This window comes from Myodes glareolus, chromosome 3 (assembly GCF_982192425.1).
Source record: "Myodes glareolus chromosome 3, mMyoGla1.1, whole genome shotgun sequence".
Classification (NCBI taxonomy): domain Eukaryota; kingdom Metazoa; phylum Chordata; class Mammalia; order Rodentia; family Cricetidae; genus Myodes; species Myodes glareolus.
Window position 1 is genome coordinate 2,694,516 of NC_142028.1, and position 23,584 is coordinate 2,718,099.

A 23,584-nucleotide genomic window follows, 5' to 3' on the forward strand; every position below is an offset into this window, starting at 1 on the left:
CAATATCTTAATCTGGGAATTTGTAGTTTTGTAAAATCATCCATTCTCCAATAGCACTTCCTGTTCCTCCTCCAAAGCAGAGGGTCCTATGTGGACACATTCCATTACACACTCAATGCCCAGTGTAGCTAACCCTTTACTTCATAGCTGGGAGGTCCTGCAACCAAACTCAGGTCACATTCAAACAGTAATTGTTGTTAAACAAAAAGAAGCCATGAGAATAGGAACACAACAAAGGGTCTATGAGAGGGCTTAGAGACAGGAAAGAAATAGTGGAAATAATGTATTTATAATCCTGAACAATTCTGTTAAAAAGTTGAAACAGGCTTTATGGTCATGTGCTCCAGAGACTAGGGATTTGTATTAGAGCACACCAAGTACTACTCACATAATTTCTCTCAGAGTATACATCTTAAACCTGGATAATAAATTATGTTAGTCAGAGCCACACCATTTTATCCAGGTCTTCTATTTACTAAACTACTGTAACTACAGTAATTTGGTTTAATAATGAGTTCAGTTCTTTATATAGATTCGTGAATACATGGTCTGTGGACCAACAAAATGATGAGACAGAACATTTATGGAACATCTAAAATTGATCACCTCACTACTCACTGCTAATGTCAACTGTTGTCACAGCAGGAAAGCTTTTCTCCACCTTCTAGCCCATCCTTTGTCTGTTGTGACTACACTGGCTTTACAGTTGGTCAGGGAGCTCAATTCTTACACAGGTCCCACTTCACTTGTAAATTCACAATAAAATCTGCAGAAATTGGAGATACTCATTCACTAATCTATTTCTCCTTCACACAGACCAGTCAAGGCCCAGCCTAGTAGGAGTCGCAGAACTCTCTTTCCAGCTCTAGGTAGCAGAGGCAGGATTAGGTATCCATAGCAATTATCAGATACATAGTATGAGGTAAACCTGAGCTACAGAAGACATTATACCAGTTGTTCTCAATCTTCCCAGTGCTGTGACCATTAATACAGTTATTCATGATATAGTGACCCCCACCTATAAAATTATTTTTACTGCTACTTCATAGCTATATTTTTGATACTGTTATAAATTACAATATAAATATCTGTAACATGAAGGCCGGCTTCTTGGGGTTTCTATCCTGTCCGGTACCGCACAACCGGCAAATCCCAAAGAAAATCACACACAAGATTCTATAAGATTATAAACTGATTGGCCCATTAGGTCAGGCTACTTATTAGCTCTTATAACTTATGTTAACCCATTATCCTTATCTACGTTAGCCACATGGATCAGTACCTTTTCCAGTGGGGCAGCTTACATCTTTCCTCTCCAGTGGTCTGGGCAGAACTGCGGAGGGAGCTTCCTGTTTCCCAGAAGGCTCCCAGTCTCTTTTCTCCACCTCTACTTCCTGTCTGGCTTTCCCGCCTATCCTGCCTGCCAGGCCAATCAGTGTTTTATTAAAATATGACTGACAGAATACAGACAATTCTCCCACACCAAATATCTGTACTTTCACATGATCTTAGGCCAGTCCTGTGGTGGGTTCATTTGATCACTCCAAAAGGAGTCACGACCTACCAGGTTGAGAACCACTGCTCTAAATTGATAATTGAAAAACTGAGAAACATTGGAAAATAGAAACAAAGAGATTATAGCAGTAATGCCTTTGAAGAAAATGAAATCTAAAAACTGATAAGCAATAGTTGACTTTTAAAAATGATAAAAATAATTGAACACTTAGTTATACTGACTTTGAAACACAGTAGGTACTTCCCTGGTAGGGAGAATGCCATTAATAAGAGAATCCATGACTTTGTCCTATGTAAAATGTTAGCTGCTGAGTGTTCTAAGCTGACACATGGAGTTACAGTCACTGGCCTGTGTCTCAAACATCTGCGCTGACATAACTGTGTCAACCAAAATTGAACATGTCTGCATGGGAAAGATCACTAATGGGAAAATGGATACTTAGTAGTTCAAGTTCTCCTCCCTAAACTGTACACCCACAGGTACATTCACATGGAAGGAAATAATGTATGATGGGAAATTATACAGAAAGGCACACACTGTGCCCAATCAGGTCCTTCTTTGTTATGGAAACCCCTGCAGCCAATGGCCTTAAACTTCAGTCTAAGATCTAGCTATTGCTCAGTGTGTTTACCCCCTCCAGTGTACACAGTACACATTCCTACTTTTCTGGTCTGAAGGAAGAAGCCATGCCCCACGCAAATCCTTTTGTTGTTATTGCAATGGATGCCCTACGATATGACTCAAACTGGTCATTTTAGAACTCTGGGTGCAGCATCCTAGTAATCCAAAAATCTATGGTGATTAGCCAAGAGGATAGCAAAGGTGGGACTACAGACAGGATTCAAGTCCACCTTATCAGTATAAGAGACATTGACTGCAAACTGATTTCTAAAAACTGAAAAATGCAGTTGTTCTAGAATTATTATACTTTCATGTAACACAGGTTGTGACCCTGTAATGGCCCCTTGAGCAACATGTTAGAGGCCTTTGATGGGAAATAGGGCCTTTTGGTCAGTTGTAAATCATGCTTGTCTCATGGGAAAAAGAATGTACCTTAATGGTTAATTAATCCTGATGAACATACATTTGAATCTCATCATACTATACTCTAACCGACATGATTAGCATACTACTTATCTTTGGGGAATTTGGGATGCAGTCTTCCCTTACGTAAATTCTACTTTGTGTTACACAATATCTCCTAAGAACTGGTAAATCCTTATACCATTAATTCTATTATCAATTATAATCTCCTACATCACAGTAAAGCACTGGAGTGGTACTCTATACAGGAGAAACAATTTACAAGCTACACAAAACTAACTACAGACAGATCCTAAACCTAAATGTTAAAAGTGCAGAACTTCTGAAGATACTGGAGAGATCAGTAGTCTCCGAGTTTGGAAAATTTGGTGATATCTCTCCACATGCGACAACATAAGCACTACAGGCACCACCATTTGTGGCTTCCAATGCTCTGTTCTGTGCAGACACAGCACAGGCAGTGAAGTTATTCAGAGGCTGCCAACAGGGAGTTGCAAGGATCACTTAGGAATACTTAGGACAAGGCGGGAACACACCAAACACTGTGTTTGTCCTCTGGCTCCTACCCAGGGAGGGAAGGATATACCACAACAACCTCAAGCCTCAGCAGGCTGCTCCACCTAGTTTGGGGACAGTAGCCCCTCACTCACCAAGCCCAGCCACTCCTATGCATGTAGAGAAAAAAGCAACGTGCAAGAAGGGCAAACACTCCTCCCCACCTGGGGACATTGTCCTCTTACTCACCTTGGCCCACCTCTCCTCCCATTGTGGAGAGCAACCACTCAGTCACCATGGTGCAGCTGCCAAGCTGACAAAATCTCTCCTAACAAGGGAGCCCAAGGTGCAGTGAATGAGAGACTGCTATTTCCTCAGGAAGCCTGGTTCCTAGAAAAACCCTCCCATTTGACTGGTGTTTCTGCTGAAGGCTCTGATTGGTTAGTGAGGTCTGAGTGTTAGAATCAGGTGAGCAGAAGGGATACAGCACAGCCTTCCCAGCACTGGCTGCCAATCTAAAGACAGACAGACATATCCCAGATTGGCTGGAGATTTAAGTCAAATTCAACAGCAAGTCTCTTGCTAATGTAAATCAATGGGTTCAGTTTAAAAAGGAAGTATACAAATGCAGAAAGAGGATAATCAGACAATGTTGCACAAGAGGAACATTGGGTAAATCAAAAGCATTATAAATGAAGTCCACAGTGGTGTTGAAACTGATAACCACAGTTTTCACCCTTCTGTGAAATGTCTTGGGTTCTGAGGATCTTAAACAACCCTTTTCCAAAGGCCCTGGCCCCACATCTTTACCAGCTCTCCCAAGCATCTGTAGTGAAAAGAGCAAATGAGATGCTCACCCACAGAAAGGATAAAGAGTCTGCCTGTGTAACTCTGTAGACTAAGCTGGAGCATCATAGTTTTAAGAGGGATTTCTTAGTTGTGTTTGACTAGATGCTGTAAACATCAATTCCATGATATTTTGTTATGTATTTGCTGTTTCTTGGTATCAACTACAATCTTACATTAAAATCCAAAAGCATGGTTATAGTAGCGATGCCATGTATCAAATGAATAATGTCTTGTGTTTTATCTAAGGTTTAGTTGAACAGTTTGTACCTAGGATATACTAATTTATTACATTATCATATACAGTTTCTATTCAGCTTTTTTAATTTGTTGTTGCTCAGCACTATCTTAAGATAAACAATTGGTACCTTCCTGTGATCAACTGTTCCTGCTTACAAAGAATGGCACCACTAGGTTTGCTGACTGTTAGTATTCCATCATGAAAGAAAGTAGCCCCTCCATCTGAGTACACAGCTTCTTTTCTAGGCAACTATATGCAATTCAGTGCTAATGACATGAGACCTTGTGGTTTTAGGGATGAACTAGAGTACATAGCCTGGGAAAGGCTTGGGAAGATGTACATTCTGTGTATGCACCTATGAGAAAGCCATCTTTAAAAGTGGGAATTTACCTTGAGTGCTATCACGCTTACTTCCTACGATCACTGAGAAATGTACTGTAATGGAGAATATATGGGCAATAGAAGTGTAGAGAGAAGGTAAGCTTCACATATGCAGCTATGGGAGAGCCATTGTACATACTGGTTGGAGACATGTCTGTGTGTGACTGATTTGGGATATCTTAGTTAAAGCTTCTATTGCTGTGAAGAGACATCATGACCACAGCAACACTTATAAAGAAAAACATTTGATTGAGGCAGACTTATACTTTCAGAGGATTTAGTCCATTATGATCATGGCAAAAGGTATTATTGGATGCAAGCAGAAATGGTGCTGGAGAAAGAGCTGAGAGTTCTACATCCAGATCAACAGGCAGCAGAAAGTGACTATGAAATACTTCAACAAGGCCACACCTCCTAATAATGCCACTCTCCATGGGACGTTGGGGGCCATTTCAATTCAAACAACAGAATCTAAACCCTTGTAAATACCCTTTCAGCAATGCTCAATAAGTAAGCTCAAGAAACTCATTGATTCTCTGGGATGGACTTTGGTGAAACTGTACTTTGTATCTTCACTGGGACTTATGGTTATAGGATAGAAATTGCTTCCTCCCACTTCACCGATGAGAAAATTCTTACAACAGACCATAAACATATTTGTTAATGTTCCTACTTCTCATGGTATTAGAAAAGTGAAGCAGTATATAAAAGAACATGTTAGAAGAATACAAATGTGTAAGTGACTGTACTAAAAAATGACTTAGATATATAAACATGATTATCACTGAATTGCTCCAGGATAAAGAAGACTGGAAAGGTTTTACAAACTATGAAGGTCTGAGAAAGTTGTTTAATGTACACCAAGGATAAGATTTAGGGACGATATACTTTTAAAATTTGCAAGGTCAGATTCCAACTATTTCAAGGACTGACTAAAAGGTATGTCAAACAAAGTTTACTGAGTTGTATCTGACTACTGAAGTATTATAAAGTAGTAAAAGTACAAAACTAGTAAAAATCTGATCTTCTTGGTGTTTAATAACCATTTTTAGAGGTTATTCTAATGTCATTAGAGGGACCAAAAGGCAGAATATTTCTCTCATTTCTATACAAAGTCAGTGAGGTAGCTAGGAACAAAGGATATTTATTGATAATTTATTGTCCTGTTCATGGAGGCCATAGATAACCCAATCAATGAATTGGAATCATTATCAAGTCTACAAAAGGAGAATTGATGTGGGAAAGATTTCCTCAAGGCTTCAAAGGAAGCCACAGTACATAAAGCAAACCTTTTGTCTTATCCTCACATTGATGGACAACTGATAATAGAGAGACTTGAAGAATCTGAGATTCCTTTCAAGCACAAGTAACCTCTAAAGACTTGATGCTCAACTAGTCTTGACAACACAGAAAGAAAGATCAATTTTGGAAACCTGCATTGCTCAGTACTCAAGGGAAAATTTAATTAAAAACTAAGAGAATTAGTAACAACACAAGGAGTCACACTCTACAGGCATTAGATGTAAGTCTACATGAGATGTTATGTAGATAACAAATCTCACTAATTTCTTCTTGATAAAAAGATGTTATCAAGATGTGAGACATCAGACCTTGGAACACCTTCCCACATCAAAGAAGGACAGGCCATTTATTGTTTTAACATTCAAATTAAATGATGCTAGATACCTTTTCTCTCTGTATTCATAAGCTACATGGGAAGGGCATCATGCTGACTTTTGCCTGATAAAACAGCTATAAAACGGTGTTAAAGTTGGTTGTGGGTTCATCACTCTGGAGACCAACTGTACAGGTTAAAGGGAAACAACTAATATATGGGGATTATTGTGAGCTAATCAAGAATGTGTTGTGGACTTTTGATATTTTAGTTCTTCCAAGACAACAGTAAAGGAATTCCTTTTCTGTCTACCTTTGAGAATTTGGTCTTTACAATAATCCCTCTGTAAGGGTATCACACTACTGCCACCTGATAACCAAAATTCAGGTAGGAAAACCAGATCAGTCACTGCCCCAATCCCCCACAATGGTCATTAGTTTTACCTGTTCAGAGGGAGGTGGAATAAGAACTAGAGGGAGAAATCAACCTGACAATTTAGGATAAAAAATTTAAAAACCCCCATGGCTCCATCATGGCTCACAACCTACTTCCCACTGGTATTCCTGATTGCTAGGCTTACCCAGAGTCCCTCAATAGCTAGTATTACCCAGATGTGAAGCAAGATTGTAGCAAGAAAATGTCAAACAGTAACTCTTGTTAAATCAAAATGAGGCCATTAATTAGAAAATAATGAAGTGTCTATGGAAGGGCTTAGAGGCAAGAAAGAGATGATGGAAATGATTTCTTATGTAACTATAATCCACAAAATTATTCTAAAAACATTCATAAAAAGGCTTAATGATCATGTGCTCCAGAGACTAGGGATTTGTATTAGAGAGCATAAAATATTAGGCACACATTTTATCTCAGGCCGTGCATCTTAAATATGTAAAATAACAGTTCTTTTAGGCAGGCCTACACCATTTTATTCAGTTCTATTTTGGTCAAACTAGTGTAACTATTGTAAATTGGTTTCATGATAAGTTAGGTTCTTTATTCAGATTCTTGATTCCTTGCTCTCTGGATTCAAGAAATGGTCAGTCAGAACATTTAATAATCATCTAAAACTGATTACCTCACTACTTATTAATAATGTAAGCTATGGCCTAAGGGGAGAAACTTGCAAGATCCTTCTTGGTCATCCCGTTCTGTGCTGGGACTATGCCTGCTTTACAGTTTGTCAGTTGGAGGACACTCATTTACTCATCTATTTTCCTTCTCACTGAACAGTTAAGGCCCAGTCTTGAAGCAGTTGCAGGGCTTTCTTTCTGGGCAGCAGAAGCAGGATTAGGTGTTCAAAGCAATTTTCAACTTTATAGTGTGAGATAAGCCTAAGCTACCGAAGACAGAAATGATCAACAGCATTTGAGAAAACTGGAAAGAAATTCTTAATGACCTGGAAACAATAGGGAATAGAAACAGATTAGAGCAGTGATGCATATGAAGTAAATAAAATTTAAAAAGTGAAAACAGGAGTTATCTTTTTTAAAAAAAAAACATGAATATAATTTTTAAAAACACACAGTTATACTGACTTTGAAAAAGAGAAAAACATTCCCTGGTAGAAAGATTGGCATTGAAAAGATATTACTTCCCCATGCCCCTATGTGTAGTGTCAGCTGCTGATACCTGTGACCTGAAACACACAGCTACAGCTAATGGATATAATAACAGGCAGGATTGAACATATAAGCATAGGAGAGTTCTCTTGTTAGAAATTCAATATCTATTGACTCAAGCTAACCTTCCTGAATTGTACACCCAAAATCTATCCTGCCTTCATTCACATGACATAGATTAAAACATGCTGGGAAATTACAAAATCACTGATCCTGTTACAATTAGATGCTATCTCATAATGGTGACTCCAGCAGCTGTTTGCTTACTGACAGTGTATGCAGTAAACTATTCCTCCTCTTCTGATCTGAAGGTGAAAGCCATGCTCCACATGCAAATCCTTTTCCTGTTACTTAAATGGACAGCTGACTACATGACTCAATTTTTTAATTTGAGAGCTCAGTGGTGGTTGAGTTCTTTAATCCAAGAATTTAATCACAAGGCCATTGCTCTGGGGATCAATGGCGTGGAGTCAAGGCTACCTTATCCAACATACAAAAGTTTGTCTCAGAAACATTTTTCGACAACGCTGGAGGTACTGCTATTCTAGAATAAATATGCCTTCCCAGGAATAAATCATTCACACACTTAAAGTTTAATAGACATGAATTCCTTTAATAACAGTATGCATTCAATGGTGGTTAATGCTAAAAGCTGAGACAACCTGGCCCAGATTTTGCATTCTACATACGCTGTCATCCTTAAGTCTTTTTTTTTAGGTTCAGGTCTGAGGTTATACATTGAACAGTTTAAATAGGGACAGGAGAATGCAAGTCTAGCCACTTAGGCAGATGGAGATTTAAAGATTAAAACTATCTTTTAGATTATGCATTATGATTGAAATAAAAATATATCAGTACCTTATTGGAGATAAACTCACTCTTGTGGCTATGGTTAAATAGTCAACCATCTTTAAAAGACTTTTATTGTCAGTTCTCTCCTGATCATTCATTGTATTTTTCCCTCATTTTGTGGAGATTTTGGCTTGGAAAATGCTTTAAGCACCAAGTCTAAATTAGATTCTGATGCTATCAATCTTCTGGGTCATCAAGGCTGAGGTAAAGATGAACTTAGAACAACCAATCACACCTTACTGATATTAATGACCCAAAAGTTAGCTCACAAATTTCTGTACCTCCAGTCACAGGGAATCAGACAGCATCTTCTGCTTACTAGTGTTTCCTGGCATGCCATTAGTATATGAAGAAAACCCTTTTAAACAATATGTAATGATATACATATCTGTCTTTCCGTCATTTGCTTATCTGGTTCTCTAGGAGAACAGAAGAATTTACCAGATCTCCAGGACCAGGAAATACAAGTAGTTCTGAAGAATCAGATATAGGTGCCAGAAATTAAACTTTGGTATCCAAGAGGAGCAGCACTACTGAGCCAACTCTCCAGGTCATAATAATGATCAAGATGAAGATGAGCTACTATTTCTTCTGTCTCCTGTCACTTGAGGGTGAGGAAAGTCCCCTCTTGATGGTTGTCAAATAATTCAATGGATTTCTATACCTCTCCATATTGCTTCTCACTTTCATTGTTAACACAGCTCTATTGATGTAAGATGACAAAAGCTTTTGTTGAAACCACTCAGAGCCAAGCCATATTATAATAGGAAAAGTTCCAAAATTTGAGATATGATTGTATTTTTAGAATTTTTGACACAGAGTATGTCACAAAGCCATAGATGCCATGGAATTCTTTATGGGCACCAAGATGGCTACAGACTCAGAGATTGGCCCAACAAAACCCTGCAAGTGCTGGGAATATAGTCACTTAAGTCCAATTGAGGTATGTGTTTTTAAATGACCTATCGTTGAATCAGAATGGAAGGATAAAGTATGATTTAATCCTTTTGATGAACAATATTTTCTGAACAACAAATTTCTGATGAACAATAATACTTCTTGAAATTCTACAATTTAAATATGCAAACATTTAATATGTGCTCAAGAGTTGAATTATTGTTTTACTTTATTAACTTCATCCATTTCAAAATGTTTAAATTGTGTTTGTGTGTATACAGCTGTGCCATGCGGATGTAGCACTGAGAGGACAACTCAGAGGTGTCTATTATTTTTGTCCCCTATGTCAGTTTTAGTGGTGAAACTTAGGGATTCATTTGACTACAACTGATCTCAATTGCACTTGTTCAGGATTAAAAATTATTATGTATGTAAGAGTGTGCAATGCCACTGCCCAAGTTTAGAAATAAAAGAAAAAGAACTTGCAGGAGCAACACGGATAACCCAGAGATAGAACACAGGTCATCAGGCTTTGTAGTAAATAATTTTAATGAATGAGGAAATTCCTTGGCATTCAATCATGGTTTTTGAGAAAGTGTTATAAATAAATGTTTAGTCCCCAGGAAAAACAAATTAAAAAGATGTATGATCATATAAATATTTCCCTATGCAAAGAGGATTTTATTGTTCAAATTGTACTGTGGTGCTCTATTCTTGTATAAAATTAAGTTTACAATCTGAAAAAAAAAGACAATACTTTACTATTATAATATTTCTAATAATCTTATCTGAGCACCAGTGAAATGGTTCCATGGGAAATGTATGTGGTGTGCAAGGATGGAAAACTGACCTTGATCATCATATTAAGTGGACCAAAAGTAGAAACTGCAAAGTCGTCTTCTGGTCTCCACATATCTAAAATAGTCCTAAAAACCCATAACCACATTATACAAACACCATAAATCTTTGTTACAAAATAAATCTTAGTGCCACTACATTATCTGGCATCTCTGAATAATTTCCTGAGAAGGCAGTTCTTCAAGATAAAATGCCAAATGGTTATCTAATAGGGACAGGAAGCATGGAACATCATACACACACACACAAACACACGCACACAAAACATCAAGCTATGTTATGAGATATACAGTTGAATGTTGATTATCCTACTTTATGGCATCTTTACCAGGTAAATGAAAATACAGTTTTAAAAACACAGATAAGATTATTGTTTCTTATATTCTCTTCTAATTAGCATTTTAACATTAACATTGCAACATTGTGTTGATAAAACAGCATATGTTGGGAGTATATCTACTTTTAGACTTATACTCAGAAGGTCAACACACGAGGATTGTGAGCTCAAATGTATCCCTGAATCATTACTAACATCTAACCAAACTCAATAACAAACAAGAAAATCTCAAGGAAATATGAAAATTTGTGGAAATATGAAAAACAAAACCAGGAACAGCAACCAATCACTATTTCATAGACATACTTACTTGAAAAGTATGGTCACACACTGCCTGATATTTAAATAAACAATGGACCACTTAGATGATGGGGTTGCCATTCTACACATTATAGTAGAAAATACCTATCACTATGTAAAAGCACAATAGATTAACAAAAGTCACAGAAGAAATATAAGGACAAAAAAAAACTTTACTAAATGGATCTGTCACATATGTAGCACACTTAGTATCTACCTCAAATGTTTTAAAATAGAAACCATAATGCAGTGATCTCTACCATCAGTCTTTAGTGAGTATGGTAAATAATTTACTTCCTTCAGGGCTATGATAAAAAATAAATGAAATATTTCTTTCTTGAAGGTAAAGACAACTGTGATATCTAAAATCTTTATGAAATCATTTTCAGGAATAGTTTTCTTCTGTGTGAGTTTATCCCTATGTCCTGACTTTGAATGGATACAAATAGGCTTTAACATATTTAAAGCACTAAAAACATTGCTGGGCAGTTAAGAAATGTCTACTCCCAGCTCTGATTTTTGAAAACTTCCTGTAACTTCTGCTAGAAAATCCTAGGGTCTCACATTATCAGAAACCAGAACACACATTCACAAACCCACAGAAAAACACACTGATATCACAAAATCACAATTAAAACAACTCTTTAAACATATTTTCGCTCATGAATGTTTTCCTCTTGTAAGAATTCATTCCTATAATACAGGTGTTAAGGTACTCAATGGCTTAAAGAGTTCTTCACTATGAAGCAATCAGTAAGGCTTGAAGTCTGAGAAATCAATCCTTCTAAGTTGATGGAATAAGTCATTTAGGAAGACTTATGATTTCAGGATCAGGTGTTTCTTTCATTGGCTCTGGATTCAGGAACAAAGTGTGTTTGTCTTGATTTTAGACTCAGAATGTATTTCTTTGGGTCTAGTATCAGAGTCAAAATCATGTATTTCACTGGTTCTGGCTTCAGGGTCAGGATGTGTTTTTTTGACTGGACAATTTACCCTACACATAGGGCTTCATAAATTCACAAATTCATTTTACAATGAGTTTGTAAGTACAAAAAGTATAAAAAAGACATCATAATGCTTGAAAAGATTATTAACACTGTCAAATTTACTTCTACGGAAGAAATAGTCTTGTGTTGTAGGCAGAGGATTCTTATTGATTCCTAGCTGCCCAGACCAGAAATAAACACACAGAAACTATATTAATTAAAACACTCCTTGGCCTAGAATTAGGTCAGGATTCTTATTAGCTAACTCTGACAACTTAAATTAACCCATTCCAATTATTTTGTATTGTACCACAAAATTTGTGATTTACGAGTAACGGAATCTGTCTCCTTCAGCACATACATGGAGTCTGACGTTTCTCCACTTTCTTTTCTCCACTACCTCTGCTTGGAATTCCTGCCTTGCTCTATGCTGCCCTGCCATAGGCGCAAAGCAGCTTTCCTATTAAACAGTGGTAACAAAATACATTGACAGCATAGAGAGGAGAATCCCAAATCATTGTGTAGCTGATTATAAGTATTTTGGCTAAAGATCTGATCAAATGCTTTAAAATAAGAAGTCCTTGGTATCTTTTTCATGTAGTCAATGTCTATTGTAATGTTCTAAGATTTTAACAGATTGTTGTACAAAAATGTTTTACTCCTATATAAAGTACAAAACTTTATCACACTGAATACATTTATAGGGTTTATCTGCAGTATGATATTTTCTCATGATTTAGATTATTCATACATGCAAAGGCTTTACAACACTGATTACATTCATAGGGTTTCTCTCCAGTATGGGTTCTTTAATGAATTTGTAGATGGATGTGATGTGTAAAGGCTTTAACACACTGATTATATTCAAAGGTTTCTCTCCAGTCTGGTTTCTTCCATGAATTTGTAAATGACTGTGACATATAAGGACTTTACCACATGGATTATATTCACAAGGTTTCTCTCCAGTATGGGTTCTCTCAGGTTTTCGGAGACTACATTTCCCTGTGAAGGCTTTACCACACTAATTACATTCATAGGGTTTCTCTCCAGTATGGGTTTTTTCATGAATTTGTAGATAACTGTGACGTGAAAAGGCTTTAACACATTGATTACATTCATAGGGTTTCTCTCCAGTCTGGATTCTTTCATGTTTTTGGAGACTGCTGTGCTCTGTAAAAGCTTTACTGCACTGATTACATTCAAAGGGTTTCTCTCCAGTATGGGTTCTTTTATGACTTCGTAGACCACTGTGCTGGGCAAAGGCTTTACCACACTGACTACATTCACAGGGTTTCTCTCCAGTATGGGTTCTTTCATGAATTTGTAGATGGATGTCATGTGAAAAGGCTTTACCACACTGATTACATTCATAGGGTTTCTCTCCAATATGGGTTCTTTAATGAATTTGTAGATTACAGTGATGTGAAAAGGCTTTACCACACTGAATACATTCAAAGGGTTTCTCTCCAGTATGGGTTATTTCATGTTTTTGGAGACTACTCTGATCTGTAAAGGCTTTACCACACTGATTACTGTCCCACGCTACCTTCTCGCCAGCAAGAACGACGCGGGGCACTTAGGATCCTTCTGCAGCAAAGCTTTAATGTGTCTTGAGAGGGAGAACATAAGCTTACATGGCGGAGACCCAGAATGAGGGGAACCCAGCCCTTATAAAGGAAACAGTCCTTGCTTCTGACGTGTCACTCTTGGATTGGTCCGAATTCCCATTATCCCAGATGATGCCTCGGAAGTAGGCAGGGACTTAGCAGTAGTAAGTTATCAAGCACGTGCGCTGGGATTAAAGGCGTGTACTACAACAACTTGAACTCACAGAGATCTGCCTGTCTCTGCCTCCCAGTCATTGGGACTGAAGGCGTGTACTACTACACCTTGAAGTCACAGAGGTCAATCTGCCTCTGCCTCCCAGGCATCAGGACTAAAGGCATGTACCACCACACCTTGAGGTCACAGAGGTCAATCTCTACCTTTGTCCCTTGAAGCAATAGAGAATGTGGTTGAGGCCCTCCACAGATTACATTCATAGGGTTTCTCTCCAGTATGGGTTCTTTCATGTTTTCGGAGACTACTGTGATATGCAAAGGCTTTACCACACTGAATACATTCATAGGGTTTCTCTCCAGTATGAATTTTTTCATGTTTTCGGAGACTACTGTTCTCTGTAAAGGTTTTACCACACTGATTACATTCATAGGGTTTCTCTCCAGTATGGGTTCTTTCATGAATTTGTAGATGACTGTGCAGTGAAAAGGCCTTACCACACTGATTACATTCATAGGGTTTCTCTCCAGTATGGGTTCTTTCATGTGTTCGGAGACTACTGTGATATGCAAATGTTTTACCACACTAAATACATTCATAGGGTTTCTCTCCAGTGTGGGTTCTTTCATGATTTCGTAAATGACTGTGACGTGAAAAGGCTTTACCACAGTGATTACATTCATATGGTTTCTCTCCAGTATGGGTTCTTTCATGAATTTGTAGATTACAGTGATGTGAAAAGGCTTTACCACACTGAATGCATTTATAGGGTTTCTCTCCAGTATGGGTTCTTTTATGTTTTCGGAGACTACTGTGATCTGTAAAGGCTTTACCACACTGATTACATTCATAGGGCTTCTCTCCAGTATGGGTTCTTTCATGTTTTCGGAGACTACTGTGATATGCAAAGGCTTTACCACACTGATTACATTCATAGGGTTTCTCTCCAGTATGGGTTCTTTCATGGATTCGGAAACTGCGGTGATATGCAAAGGCTTTACCACACTGATTACATTCATAGGGTTTCTCTCCAGTATGGGCTCTTTCATGTTCTCGGAATCTACGGTTCTCTGTAAAGGCTTTACCACACTGATTACATTCATAGAGTTTTTCTCCAGTATGGGTTCTTTCATGAATTTGTAGATTACCGTGATGTGAAAAGGCTTTACCGCACTGATTACATTCATAGGGTTTCTCTCCAGTATGGGTTCTTTTATGTCTTTGTAGATAACTGCAACATATAAAGGCTTTACCACACTGAATACATTCATAGGGTTTGTCTCCAGTATGGGTTCTTTCATGTTTTCGGAAATAACTGTTCCTTGTAAAGGCTTTACCACACTGTTTACATTCATAGGGTTTCTCTCCAGTATGGGTTCTTTCATGTTCTCGGAGACTACTGTTCCTTGTAAAGGCTTTACCACACTGTTTACATTCATAGGGTTTCTCTCCAGTATGGGTTCTTTCATGTTCTCGGAGACTACTGTTCTTTGTAAAGGCTTTACCACACTGGTTACATTCATAAAGTTTCTCTCCAGTATGGGTTCTTTCATGTTCTCGGAGACTAATGCTCTCTGTAAAGGCTTTACCGCACTGAGTACATTCATAGGGCTTCTCTCCGGTTTGTTTTCTTTTATGCCTTTGAAGTTGACTGTGATGTGAAATGGTTTTACCACACTCATTTTCTTCACATGATTTCAAGCGAGCGTGTGCTTTTCCATTCCTGTACGGATGACTGTCACATGCATTGTCTCTAACACATTGAGTATATGCAGAAATTTTCTCTCTTGTTTGACGTTTTTCATGCCTACAATGATAATGGTACATTTGAAAGCATTACTTCTGTTAATATAGTGTTGAATACTTTGATCTGTATAAATTAATTTTACAATTTACTATTTTAAAGAGAAATTATATATTAAGTTTTTATCACCAAGTTTACAATCTTGTTTTTCCCCTTCATTAAAGCTTGCTTTTCATCTTTGAAGATAACTGATAACAGTCTTTATTACATGGTTCACATTTACAGAATCGTTTATCTGTTTGAGACTTTTCATATATTTGACGTGAACTGAAAAAACTCAGGATTACTACTCTTATTGCATTCATAAACATTCCGATACTGTGAGCGATACTACATTTGATAAGTGACCCAGGAGAAACAGAAGTTTTTACACAGTCCTAGTACTCATTGTGTTTTCTGAAATATTAGCTTGTTGATATATTAAAAATGAGGCAAAAAACCAATTACTTGTATACTTGTACATCAAATTCAACAAGTGTACTCAACATGGGAACTGCTACATATCTTCTATTTGTTCTGAGAGAGAGATATGTTATATCTTTTCACATCCCTATATTCATGTGGCTTATACCCAGAGTAACATATGATATACCTAGTAAAGGAAGAATAACAAATATAAAGTTTCCACAGTGAGTTCACAGGGTTTAACTTTCTGTCTGCATAGACTTGTGGTATTTGGATTACAGCCTCTCCACAACAGCTGCCCCTTAATTCCTGACTCTGCTTCCTCACTAAACTTATCACAGTCACATGTATATGGGTTAAAAACATTTTCTATGGATTATTAGTGTAATTGAGCATTTTAGAGGTATATTCAGCTTTTCAACATGTCTAACTTTTATAATAAGAATATTAAATAAATGGATTGACAACTTGACAGTGTATCTCTCTTATTATGATTCAAAAGGTAATGTAGGTTAAGATATTGTTTCCTTGACTTCATTCTTAAAAGAATGACTTGAAAATGCAGTTCACCTATCTGAAATTTAGGTATATGTATCAGCTTATACATGAAAATTACCTTTCACGTCTTCTAGAACCTTGAAAATGTTCTTCAAAATTATGGTCTTCCCAACTGTATTCTAAAATATAGTGCAAGAAAAATGTATGTTATATATTAATAATTGTAAAAAATGTAGTTATCATTCAAAGCAAACCTTACAACCTTGCCTGATTTATTTACCCCATTCTTCTTTCAAAATCATATTATAAAAGATCACTATTAACCAATGAACAGTTTTCTTCTTATTTGAAACATGAAAGATAATTCAGTCTTACCTATAATAGTGAGGTTTCTGTATGTCTCCAGCATCACATCTTTGTATAGACTCTTCTGGGAAGGATTCAGCAAAGTCCACTCTTCCCAAGTGAAGTCGACATGCACATCATCATAGGTCACTGAATTCTAAAATATCCCAAACATGTATACAACAGAAAGCATCATTTTGACAATTCTGTAAATGAATACCTCTTTGACAGTATAGGTATAAAATCCTGGTGCTCCCCATACTTATTCCATGACATAGACATCATAATTTAATCACCAATCACTTTAGAAGCAAACTGAATAAGAAGTTCACCTCTGTCATTTCTGAACCCTTTGAATGGGATATCACCTTGCCAGACAAATCCCTACTGACAAACAATGAAAGATACATAAACAGAAAAACAGTACAGATTACAGATAAGAGAAATTGTATGAATGAGTAATTCCTACCTACAAAAAAGAAAAACAAGATGAAAAAGCTGGATGCATTAAATTATGAATCTAGTCTTTGCCCTCAGAAGCAGAGGCATGTATATCTATCTGCCTCTGAGTTGAATATAAGTGTAGTCCATGCAATCACTTGTAGGACAGCCAGAAAAACATATTGAATACTTGTTTCACATGTAAAAATCAATCAAACATAAAAGATAGAAATAAGTCTAAGGTTTTTCTGAATTTTCTACAAAGAATTATGTATTCACTTTAACTCTCTATTCATCTACAAGAAACCTGAAGTGCCCCAATTGAAACTACAATATAAATAAGATGTTTTTAGAAGGCACTGTGTGTTTCAAAAGTTATGAAGGGACAAATGAAAACAATAGCAATTAATATGCTGATTACAAATAATCAACACAGAGCAGGAAAGATGTCTCAACACTACAGAGTCCTCCTGATCTTGCATACAGGTGCGCTCAAGAACTTGCATGGGTGATCATAACTATCTGTCATTCCAAGTTCAGGGTTCTAGTACTATCTTTTAATCAATGTAAGGACCAGGTACTCACATGGTTCATATCCATGCATATAAGTTAAATAATCTTTTTAAAAAATAAAAATTCAAAACAAAACAGGCAGGAAGAAGGTTATTCACCTGCAATCCAATGACTCAGAAGGCACAGGCAGCTTTAATGTCATGAATACATGCCATCCTGGGAAACATAATGATACTCCCTGTCAAATGTTAGAATTGAAGATATGGGTGAAGTTCAGTACAACAGCATATGCTTGATAGGTACAAAACCATCATACAACAATATAAAAACAAAGAAAGCCAGAAATGCTGGCCCATCTTTCATCCCAGGACATGGAAGTCAGAGTCAGAGGATCTCTGAGTTTGAAGCCACCCTGGTATATAGAGCTACTTTCAGGACAGCTAGGACTACACAGACAAACCTTGTCTTCAAAAGTAAACAAACAAAATGAAAACTGTAGGCTACCAAACCACCTTACCACGAAATAACAGTTAATTCAACTGAATCTTATGTGATTTAGTGATAGAGTTTATGATGGTAGGGAAGTTATGACAGCAACAGAAGAAAGCTGACTGATTAGTTTCAAGTACAAAAGAGTAGGCACAAAGAACATAAAATGGGTTGAGGCTATAGAAACTCATATTGTGGGATTCCCCTCTGTAAGCTATGAATATCATTCATTAATAAAGGAACTGCTTTGGGCCTATAGCAGAGCTATAGGACAGAACAGATGTAGGGAAAACTAAACTGAGTGTTGGGAGGAAGAAGCTGGAGTCAGAAAGAAGTCATGTAGCCCCACTGGAGACAGACACTGAGAACTTTACCTGGTAAGCACAGCCACATGGCGATACATAGATTAATAGAAATTGGTTAAATTAATATGTAAGAGTTAGCCAATAAGAAGCTAGAGGTGATGGGTTATGAAGTGATTTATTAACAGTTTCAAAGTGTTTATTTTGGGGTTGAACAGCTGGGAACTAACAAGAGGAGTCCACCACAAACTGGTGGTACCCATGTGACCAACTAAAATCCACTGAAATCTCAGAGAGCTTAGAAAGGAATTCTAAACACTAAAAAATAAAGCTTAGCTGCATTTATTCTCCCACATGTGTTTGCTTACTGGGGATGTGCTGCAGCTCCTTTAAGAGAGGTTTTCCTGATTTAGAGATAGCAGAAAAAAGCTGTGCCATTTTGACATGCAGGCTTTCTGGGCTGTGCTGCCAGTGAGAACTATGACTCTTTCTGGAGGACTGGCTATGGGGCCTGTGAGAAGATTGCTAATGGCAACTTAGATTCCCAGTGTGCCTGACAATGGGGCAATGTACATTGCTCTTGGAGACAGCAAACTTGTTGTCAGACTGGGTGGAGCAAGCAAGCAGTCCATATTTGCACTACCAATGGCACAATTCATAAGAAGTGCTTAGCATTTTAATAAGCTTCCTAAACAATAAAGAATAACAGATACACAATAGGACAGATTCATGCATTAATGACCTCGAAATGAGACACACAGTATGTTTAAAAAATGTACATATGCTTGGGAGAAAAGAGAAAATGAATAAAGAGGGTTATAAAAAGAAATAAATGCTTTATAAAAATTGAGACAAAGTCTTTAAAGAGACAGTATAGAGTCATAAATTAAACGACTAAGATAATAAATATTAAAAAGCAATAGAATAAAAACAAATAAGCTACATAAAGATGGACTATATACAGAGTGTCTGGATTATGTATATTATTGTGTTTTCTTTGAATTTTTTGACTGTAAAGGAGATAAGTAACCAACATATATACTTTAAAGGTATCATACATTCAGAATTTGGGTCTAAGGTTTGTTACTTTGGAAAAGAGGTTCTTCTTTCATTTCCACAGAAGATGAGAACCTGTGGAATCCCTCTAGAGAAAATGGTGTTTTGTCAATCAAGACCACCCAAAAGGTCGTTGTGAACACACTCAAAAAATTACTTAAACAAATAAAGATCAGAAAACAGTTTGGAGAGAACTATGCCCATATTCCCAAATACTGTTCATAAATGATTGTCTACATTTAAAGGAGGATGTTTTTGGGCAACTTTGAATAGTGGATGTGGGGGATGTCTCTGACACTTTTGCCTGCTCTTGGAATCCATTTCCTTTTACTAGGTTGACTCATCCAGCCTTCGATATGTGCCTAGTCTTATTTCTTATAAATTTGCTATTTATAGCTTTATGGATATCTCTGGGATATCTGCTCTATTCTGAAGGGAAATGAAGAGTGGATCTGGTAGAGAAGGGAATAGTGCAGAGGACTGAGAGGAATAGAGGAAGGGGAAACTGCATTTGGGATATATTTAAGGAAAATGATGTGTGATGTCCTTCTGCATAAGTATTGCTTTTATTGGTTAATGAATAAAACTGCTTTGGCCTATGGCAAGGCAAAATATAGCCAGGTTGGAAGAGATATATAGAGAGAGTAGGCAGACTCTAAGAGATGCCATGTAGCTGCCAAAGCAGAAAAACAAACCAGAACCATACCAGTAAGCAAAACCTGTGTGGTGATACAGAGATTAAAAGACATGGGTTAAGGTAAAAGATCTTGTTAATAAGAAGCCTGAACTAATAAGCCAAACAGTGCTGTAATTAATATATTTTCTGTTTGATTATTTGGGTCAGGGTGCCTGGGAAATAAAAAAAATCTGTCTCTGTTTATAAAAAGAAAAAAGTTTGAAAAGAGAGAGAAACATGGACAAAGTGAGGAAAGATAGGTTCATGGTAACACTAAAACTCAGTAGGGCAAACAACAAATCCTTTAGCACTGCCACAGACAGGTGAGGATTCATTTTCAAAGAGCTTAGATAGCACTATTCATTATATATCCTTTTCTACTTCTACTTCCTATATGTAGTTCTCCATGACAGATATCTCATAGCTTGGTATCGCAACATCCAGTTACAACTCTGTCATCATCTTCACAACTTCATGAAAAGAAGTCTCACAGTCTCTTCATTGGGTTACTGACACTGCCAAACATAGATGGATGCAACAGTGCTAAACTAAAACTAAAGAGGAAGAATCCAAGTTGTATAAATTTTGCTTCTTTCTTTTTTTCCAGAAAAAAAATACAACAGGGGTCCCCCACACACAATTTGACTTCTTAGTTGTTATGATGCTACCATGCTTGGTTCAGAGTTCCACTAACTTCTGCATGAAATTGCTTCCTTGGATTAGGAATCAAGTTGCCTATTCCTTTGAGAAATTGAAGACTTAAATGAAATCTTTCCCTCAATTACATCCCCAGGCTTCAAATGATATGAAGGGCCTTCTATTTGATGGTTCTAAACTTCGTGAAATTTTCTCCCTCTTTTTTTACTACAGTACTGCCATTTCAATCTTTCTAGTGTTGTTTTTCTACACAAAACTGACATTTCATTTCTTTCTACACCACTCATTTTTTCCACTATAGACCTAAATAAACCATCAGTAATAAACACCAAACAAAACAAATATTTGTCTAAAAAAAATCACTCAATTACTTTTTAATTTTGCCTTACTCAGTTTCTCAGGGAATGGAGACAATTGGAAAGATTTAGGAACAAAATATTAAAATGACGCATAGATTATTTCATGAAGTCTATTTCCTACTGATATCCTATGAACTCAAGCTCTACTCTGTGCATTACTTTTAACACCACCCAAATTCATAGTTCTACAAGAATAGTTAATTAAGTTTTGTATATAGTTTTCAATGGGTTTTGCCATCTAAAGTCCCAATATCTTCCACATTCCTCCAAAAGACAATATTCATACATTCTACCCAGCAAAAAAAAAGGAAAGGAAAACCACTTTTGGTGTACCACATTTTGACCTAATTTGTTTGTATCCTGCTGTGATTAAATTCTCTAAATAAAAGCATATGAGGTAATAAACATATTTCTTTGACTGATATTTCCAGATCACACCCACAATTGTGGAAGCTTAGGATAAAAATTCGGGCTAGGAACTGAGGGCAAGAGATACAGGGAAAAATGTTTATTGGCTTTCTCTCTTGATTAGTTACTCTCTCATGTTCAGGTAGCCTTCTTATTCCTATCAGTCCCACTTCTTTATGGTATTGAAACCATCAGTGGAAGAGAAGAGCCTTCTGATATCAATCATCAATCAACAAAATTTTACCAAACACAGTAAGTAGCAATTTTGATATGGGTAAAGCCTCAATTGATGTTCTCTCAAATGACTATATATCATGTTGCCAGCTGAAGCAAATTAAGGTAGAGATGATAATATATGAGAAGATATTTTGAACACAAAATCAATATATTAACCATATCAAATATGAAACTGGAAAACACAGATAGGTCAAGAAATGCAGAAAAATAAGCCTCTAAGATCAAGAAGAGAAAACTAAAATTATTTCTATACAAAAACTTCCTAAACCAAGAAACGTTCAGGGACCTCATAATATAGTAAATTTTCTGAATAAGAATATGAAGATCTATCATTGTATAGAGAAACAACATTAAATATAGATGATAATTAATAAAATCAACAATATAGATTGTACCATAGGCAAAACAAGACACAAAGACAGGTCTACCAGGGTTCTTTAAACAAGAATGATAAGATAATAACCAAAATTAAATAAGAAGAAATCACTGGCCAGCAGTCATCCTATGCACTCTAGTTCTCTCCTGTGCTGATAATAGAAAATGGATTGGGCAAGGAGAGTGTTCCATAAAATTGAGAAATTTGCATAAGACTTTCTGATGATTTAACTTTATAAAACAGTTTTGATTACTAAAAGGATCTCATACTTTTATAAAAAGAAAATTATATTGATTAAGATAATTTCGGCATCATTTTGTTTTCTATGACTGAAGATTGACTGTAAGTCTGCATCAGAGTGAGGAAATAAAAACTTTTTGAAACCAAATGCAAAATAAAACATTTTGAAAGAGGCAGTGAATGATTTGAATTATCCACCTAAAGCAACTTGTTTTGCTCTAATTGTTTTATGAGTCACAAGTATTTTTGAAGAGTAGTTTATTCCCAAATTTTGTATATGTTTATGTGAGAAAGAATGTCTTCCATGTGTATACAGGTGACATATAAGAAAAGAGAGAAAAGAGGGTGTCAGATCCCCTGAGACTGGAATGGTGGTTCTGAGCCACCCAATTCAGATACTGGGTTATGAACAGGTCTAATGATTTCAAGTCAGAGAAAAGCTCCTAAAACATAGACAAGCATGAGCTGAGCACCACTTTAGCTATATCACTCTGGTTATCTATTGGGGAAAAATGTTACAAACTTGAAGAGCTAGTATGGAAATCAAAATGGCAGTTCCTCAGAAAATTGGGAATAGATCTACCCCAGGATGCTGTTGTACCAGTCATGGGCATATACCCATAGATGATTCATCCTGTAGTTAGATTTTTTTACTCTTTCACTCTTTTCAGAGCCCACCATCCAGCTCCTAAATAAATCACATGGAGGATCATTCTAACCTAAGAATACACAGCCTTAGCTTGGTTCTAATCAGTTTTTCTTAATTTAAACTATTCTATCTACCTTGTGCCTTTGGGTTTTTATCTTTATTCTATATGCCTTTCTTTACTTCTTACTCTGTGGCTAACTGTGAAGCTAGATGGCTAGTCACTGACATTCTTCGCTTACTCTTCTTAGTTCTCAATCCTTCTCTTCCTGCTTTTATTTATTCTCTCTGACATCCCAGCTGATCCCTCTGCTACCTAGTTGTTGGCCATTCAGATCTTTCTTAGACCAATCAGGTGTTTTAGGC

At 36.7% G+C, this 23,584-nt stretch overlaps 1 protein-coding gene across 1 annotated transcript in view; it reads right to left on the minus strand.

Annotated features, from left to right (window-relative positions):
* Positions 1-12,906: 12,906 nt before the first annotated feature.
* LOC125399368 (uncharacterized) overlaps positions 12,907-23,584 on the minus strand; it is a 50,604-nt gene continuing 39,926 nt past the window's right edge. The window contains 5 exon segments of the mRNA XM_087903906.1: positions 12,907-13,432; positions 14,020-15,451; positions 15,527-15,573; positions 16,592-16,652; positions 16,849-16,975. Of these exon segments, the coding sequence (XP_087760032.1) occupies positions 13,009-13,432; positions 14,020-15,451; positions 15,527-15,573; positions 16,592-16,652; positions 16,849-16,975 (2,091 nt within the window). The 3' untranslated portion in view covers positions 12,907-13,008.